Source organism: Psammomys obesus, unplaced genomic scaffold (genome assembly GCF_907164565.1).
Source record: "Psammomys obesus unplaced genomic scaffold, mPsaObe1.curated_primary_1811, whole genome shotgun sequence".
Taxonomy (NCBI): domain Eukaryota; kingdom Metazoa; phylum Chordata; class Mammalia; order Rodentia; family Muridae; genus Psammomys; species Psammomys obesus.
Window position 1 is genome coordinate 2,148,158 of NW_026593895.1, and position 7,154 is coordinate 2,155,311.

The window sequence follows — 7,154 nt, forward strand, 5'->3', positions numbered from 1 at the left end:
AAGGAAGGAAGGAAGGAAGGAAGGAAGGAAGGAAGGAAGGAAGGAAGGAAGGACCCAATCAAAATGGGAAAAGGCCTGAATAAACATTTCACCAAAGAAAGTATGTGGGTAGCAAATAAGTCCATAAAAGATGCACACTGACCCTTATTAGAGAAACAAATTCAAACCATGAGATGAATGCTATCTCACATCACTAGAATCACTACAATCAAAACAGCAGCAAGAACAAGTGTTAGAAGTATATAAACAACACACAGGTATGCTGGTGAAACCAGAAAATGGGATAGCCACACGAGGAACAAACGGGAAGTTCCTTAAAAAGTTAAATTTAACCTATAAGAATGACCCAGAAAATAGACTCTTAGGTTTCCATCCATAGGAAATGACAATATATATGGAGGGAGAGGGAAAAAAAAATGTCCACAAAAGCTTTATTCATTACAGCTTAGAATGGAAACAATACAAATGTCCACCAACTGGTGACTGAACAGACAAAGGCACTATATAGCCATACAACACAGTAGATCCAACAATTAAAACTTTCACATGACAGGCAAACATATCACCAACAGAGCAATGCCAAAAAGGTTTAGCAGGAGCTGCAGAGATGTCTCATTAGTTAAGAGCACTGGCTGTTCTTTCTGAGGACCTAGGTTCAATTCCCAACTCCCACATGGTAGCTCACAACTGTATTTAACTCTAGTCCAGATCCAACACTCTCTAATGGCCTTTGTGGGCACTGCACATATGTAGCACACAGCTGTACATTCAGGCAATATATTCACATACATAATTTTTTTAAATGCAAAGAAAAAAAGGGAAAGTGTAGCAGGGTTGGCCATAGCTTAGTAGTGGCACACTTGCTTAGAATGCACAAGATGCTGGCCTCTGTCTATGCACTACAGAAATAAGTATACTAAGCAAAAGAAGCCAGGCTTACAAGATACACAAACCCACCTACATGAATTATAGAGGAAGAAGGAATAATGGTTACCCAGGTTGCAGAAGGCAGTAGAGAATGTCTTAAGAACAAGATAGCATTCAGGTCTTGTAAATGTTCTATAAGTAGATTAGGAAACAGTTGCCCAATTCTGTACATTTACTAAAAAAAAAAAAAAAAAAACCTGAAGTGGTAAGTTTATATTTAAAATACATCTCACTAGTTTTCTTTAAAAAAAAAAAAAAAAAAAAACCTGACATCACCCAATCTTTGAAGACTGCTACTGACTAGGAAACTGCAATGCGGTCTCCAGACTAACATGTTCAAAGCCTTGCCTGACATCCAGGGCCTAGGCTGGTCCTGCCAAACGGCACACCTTCTCAAGCATTCTTACCCCTTATGGAGGCCAGTCATTTCATGTTGCTTCAGAGTCAGAGCCTGAGCCAAGTCTTCACTAATTCACTACGTGACATCTGACCTCTAAGATGGATGAGGACAATGACATTGCACAAGGTCAACATGTGCAGAACCTGTAGAACTGCTCTTAACACACTTGGCACACCACTTAGAACAGTGTAAGTGCACACTCTTCCCAGGCCTAGCTCAGATCATACACACCGTGCCACCTCACCAGCAAGGCGTTTTCTCACCAATCTACCTCAGACTCGTTTAAGTCCTACTACTGTTTACATGCCTTTAATTCCTTCTCAAAACCTGTATCTTTTATTTTATCTTTGATTTCTTTCCAGTCTCCAAGATGGCTTTGTTTCTCACCTCTATAAGACCAGACCAGTGTCAGGTAAATAATGCATTGGCACCGTTTGTTGAGTAGCTCAGGAAGTGTTCTGGCAAGTAGCCTCCCTGGCATCTGAATGTTGATTGTCTCTTGTGTATCTGACTAATCTTTCATCGTATTTTCCTTCCCTATAGTCCAGAACCTGCCTCATAGGAGTAATGAGTAATGATAAAGTTGATCTAGCCAGAAGGAAGGAATGAGCCTGGAATGAGCTTAGGCACCTGGCTGAGTAAGTAGGTTCCCTTAGTGTGTGGTGAAGTAAGAGATGAATCGCTAAAAAGGGGAAGTGGTTTGGGAAGAATGAGGAATTTGGATTTCAACAATCAACCAACTTCAGCTGAATTACTAGGATGGCTGCTTATACAACGTGCAAAAGAAATAGACATTTATAAGATTTTGTTGCCTTCTCTTATAAGACCATAAGGTTTGATGTGCTCGCTGAAACAATTTTTACGTATTTCCTGCATGCTTGCTCTGAAATCAGTAGTTGAATATAATTGCAGCATTTTGCATCAATTAAATTTCTTTTACCTTCCACAGAATTAGGGCTTGAACTCACTATGTAAATTTATGCAAATTAACATGCAAATGAGCTAGGCCCTAACACTTAATTTTAAGGAAACGAGATCACTGGGATCAGACCCTAGGGATTAAATACAAGTGGTCTCTAAGAATATTTAATTTTCTCTGAAGGAGCCAGGCAGATATTCTCTTTTAGAATCTACCTCTTACTGACTTCTCATGAGTTCACTAGGGCAACTGCTTTATTGATTTGATTTTCTTAAACTATTTATTTATACTGACTTTTACTCATCTATCTGAAGATCAGGGAACTCCTAAACTCGCAGGAGTTTAACTAATAACAGGTCCCCACCAAAATACTTCTTTACCATAATGCCCTTTCTTTCATCTTCCTCTTTAAAACCAGGCACAATAGATACGGCTTCCCCATCATTGAGCCAAGTACCTCACTGATTACTTCTGGACAAGCCATTTATTCTCTCAGAGTACCTAGAAAAGAAAGCTAACAACTACCCCTCTGATTTAACTGCCTAGTAAAACTAAAAGAGTCCTAGCATTCCTGTCAGGCCAAATAGAAGCAATGTCAAAAATTCAGACTGCCAAAACATGAATCATCAGGCTGTTGGGAAGTCTGATAGACTTAGATTAGTCCCAAATGGTACTCAAACAGTGCCTTAGTAAGTCTTTAATGTCTCTAAGCTTGACTTTCCATTTTTAAATTGTTTATACTAGGGTGTGGAAGGATGGCTCCTTGGTTAAAAATGCTTTTTGCTCTTCAAGAGGACTTGAGTTTGGTTCCCAGCACCCAGAGCTGGCAGCTCACAATAACCAGTAGCTCCAGTTTCAGGGAATTTGACATCTTATTGCCATCTCATGTACCTTCATGTATGTGGTACAGATACAAGACAAGCAAGCATGTTCACAAACACAGAGTATTTTATAAAGGAGAGGAAATAAATTTTAAGACTGCATACTCTACAAAATTTTTAAGAGAACTAGAAAGAAAATGTTGGAGTCGCCTCCAATGGTCCTTCTCTGAACCTCTGAAGACTCAGGCCTGCATCCCCCTGAAAAAGGAGACCCAGCGACCAAGGTGAAAAATATCCTAAGCCAAAGCTGCCTTCCTCACTTTACCTCACTTCTTATCTCTCAGTCTTTCAATAGAAGCCATCTGAATTAATTCTTGCCACAAGCCAGGTCAACAATACCACCTGGGCAGCACCTAACATGCTACATTCTGAGAGGCCTCACAAAGTGTTCAGCTTGTCTTCTCCACCCTTTCACACATCTTAATCTGAACCTTGGTAGTACCAAGGATAACCTCCCCCACCTCTCTTTCTCTTTTATCTCTCTCTCTGTGTAAGTGAAACTCAATACACAACTCACTCATGTAAGGTCATACAACTAAGGAGCTCAGAAGTCAGACCCTCTCAAGTCTTTTTCTGAGTGTCCTCTCTAATTCACCTAGACCCAACTCAGAGCATTTTGTTTAAATCTGATTCATTTCATTGAGTTCACTCGTGTAATCTCTTAACAGTTTTGGACCATACCCACCATATGTAATGTATAGAGGAAAGTATAGCACAGAAGTTTAACAGCTTTGGAGTTGACCTACTCTTCAGTCTTAATCTCGGTTCTCCTGCTTTTCTACCTATTTAACCCTGGACAAGTTATGCCAATAGCACTTCAGTTCTCCATAAACTACAAAATGGACTAAGAGTGGTGGTATGTACCTTTAATCCTAGCACCAGGAGGCAGGCATTTCTGGGAGTTCTGGGCCAGCCTGAGCTAAATAGTGAGACCCTGTCTCAAACAAAGGAAGGGGCACTAACAATTCTAATTCTCATTGATCTGTTGAAAACTAAATAATGCCTGTAATGGGCTGCCACTCTGCACTAAAACAGGGGCTTTTATTCTTCTAAATTCTGGGGATTAGGTCATGAATCACACAAGAACTTCAGCCAAGCAAGCAGCTAGAGCACTAACAGGAAACACAATAAACACAATTTGTTTCAAAATGTGCTGAATGCTGCGAAAATCATAAACGTTGTGACCATGATGTGGGAAGCTGCTTGAGACTCTTTGGTCAAGGAAGGATTCTTGAGTGACATCTGAGCTGTAATATGAAGACACCCAGAGTAACGATAAAGGAAGAGATAAACATCAAACAACTGGGATCTTCTGGGAAGACTAAGGAGGTCCTGGGGCAAAATAAGTGTATTATGAAGGTAAAAAGAACAGGCCAGGGAAGGGATGGGGAGGTCGATGGGCACTGGGACAGCTTGTAAAAGCAAGGGAGGTGTTCCCTCCTCTTCCACGTGGTGAGTACCCACTGTAGGGTTTTAGATGAAGGGCGGGTACGGTATATGAACTAATATATGATAGCTAAAACTCCCCCTTTGTTGCCTCACGGAGAACGGAACATGGTCAAAATTGGAAATGGGAGAACAGCTTCAAAAAGTGCTGCAGCACACGCTACAAGACGCACAAGCAAGGCGAGACGGGGTAGAGCACGGGGTAGAACAAATTCGGAACCGGGAGAGCCAAGGTGGTGGAAAACCGACTTGGGACGGCCGGATGCCCTCGGCCTCCGGTATCCATCCGGTTCCCGAACCGCGGCTCCCGTTCCCTCCCGCACGCTCCTCCGGCCCGAGCCCTCTCTCCACGCCGCTCACCCGGATGCCCTGCAGCACCCGGACCCGCTCCTCCTCATCCATCTCGAAGGACACCCTTCGGGTCTCGGTGCTCTTGGCGTTGCCCATGACAGGAGGCTGGCAAGGCGAGCTGGCAAGGCGAGCAGCCACGCGAGCCGGCTCCACAGCAACTAGTACGACGCCGCTCAGCGCCCTACGCTCGCACTCGGGACACAGGCCAGCAACACCGCTCTCTATTGGCTGCTACGGTCGGCGCGCGTTGCCTTGTGGGAGTTATAGTTCTGCATTCTGGCGCACTAAGAGGCTCTGGAAGTGGGCGTGGCTCCCTGAGACTAGGGCGCGTGAGGGCTGGAAAATTAGATGGCGAACCAGCCGAAACAGACGCTGAGGCAAGGTTAAGGTTTCTTATAAATGTTACTCCTGAAGTAAAGTGAAAGTCCTGTTCTGAGAAGAAACCAGCAAGGACGCCGAGGCAACTGCCAGTAATTAAAAGCGTTTAGTTCTGAGCCACCCCGCACCCTGCCTGTCTCCTCTTCAGTCATGAAGGAAACAAATTCCAAACACAAATAAGCGAATTTACAGTAGTGCATGGGAAACTGCACTCTAATACCGTGAGACGAATTAATAAATCATGGTAACTTCAGAGTGAGCCTTTAAGATCTATAGGTGAGTCTAGTTTGCCCTGAGAAGGTGGGGAAAGAATTATCCTAGGGACCAACTGTTAATCCCAAAGATGGGGGGAGAAAGACCAAAATCATCATGGCCAAATTAATTAAAACAAACTTTTTTATTCTTGTACACAAGCTGCCTCTCCCTAAGGTGGTCAAGAGGTCAGCCTTAGGCATGGAGAAGATAAGGTTTTTATAGCTCAGGAGTAAGGGATTTCCGAAATGGGGGAGGGGAGGCATAGGAGGCAAAGAGAAGCAGAATATTGTTGGTCTTAGCACCCTCTTGTGAAACAAAGACATGTGTCTTACCTAGTGTTTCTATTGTTGTGAAGAGACACCCTGGATAACTCTTTAAAAAGGAACACATTTCATTAGGGCTGGCTTACATTTTCAGGGGTTTAGTCCATTATCATCATGATGGGAAGCATTGAAGCTTGCAGGCAGACATGGTGCTGGAGAAGGAGCAAAGAGTTCTGCATCTAGATTGGCAGGCAGCAGGAAGTGAGCTGGCTTGAGCTTCTGAGACCTCAGATTTCACCCCATAGTGACACACTTTCTCCAACAAAGCCACACCTACTCCAACAAGGCCACACTTCCTGATAGTGCCACTTTTTATGAACCAAGTATTTAAACACTTGAGTCTATGGGGGTCATTCCTATTTAAATCACCACAACATGGTTGCAAGATGAGCCTAATAAAGTAGTCATAACAAAGTGGTCATACAACAGGTACTTATAACAAGGTGGTCATAACAAGGTAGTTAAAGCAACAGGTGGTCATAATAACCTTTTGAAACAAAAGCATGGTTGATATTTCCTGGAACAGGCAGTACAGAACCATTTGTAGTCAAGGTTACAAGTGGGGCATAACCTAATCCTTGAGAAACCAAGATTTAAACATAACCAAGTTTGTCTTTATTATAAGATGGCTTTCAAGCCCGAGTTAGGGGCAGGCTGGCTCATCATTCCCCCTTTGTTGTATGTGTTCCTGTAAAATCCTTGATAAGGTCTTAGCATTTTTTATCTGAGCAGGTAATGAAGATAAAATTTGCAATGCAACAAAAGATGCATTACTCATTCAGAAATTCTATCTGTTTGGTTAGCATAGACACAAAAATGTTAAGACCGTATCATCTTGGTATGGCAATAGGTACTATAGGTAGCCATTTTGTTCCCTCTGCCAGGGAATTTTCTTTTGATCTAATGTTCCAGCCTACTATTAAGGATAAGGGGTGAGAAATCTCTTCTGTGACTACATCCTGCTGAAACTATGACACCATTTTTAGAGCCCGGGAAGGCTGGAATGTTAATCAAAGGCCTGGAGGGATTAGGGCAATGGGGTATTCATCAGAAGTATCTGTCTGGTTTGCTGAGCCAGCTGAAAAGACAAGGAGCAATCACATCAACTGGACTGGTTTACTTCAGTTTTCAGCAAGTCTAGGGCTTTCTGGTTTTATAGGACTACCTTGGGGGCTGGCAAGGTATAGCTCACCTTTGGAACAGTTTAATAGTCTGCAGCTGACTTTTGGATGGTGTCTACTGGCTGAGTGGAGCTCTTTTAAGACAGATATAAA

The 7,154-nt window shown here is 42.8% G+C and overlaps 1 protein-coding gene across 1 annotated transcript in view; it reads right to left on the reverse strand.

Moving 5' to 3' along the window:
* The window catches only part of Chchd6 (coiled-coil-helix-coiled-coil-helix domain containing 6), a 207,731-nt gene extending 202,624 nt beyond the window's left edge, over positions 1-5,107 (reverse strand). Inside the window, exon 1 of the mRNA XM_055617420.1 lies at positions 4,934-5,107. Within this exon, the coding sequence (XP_055473395.1) occupies positions 4,934-5,020 (87 nt within the window). The 5' untranslated portion in view covers positions 5,021-5,107. The remainder of the gene's footprint in view (positions 1-4,933) is intronic.
* Between the last annotated feature and the right edge of the window lie 2,047 nt (positions 5,108-7,154).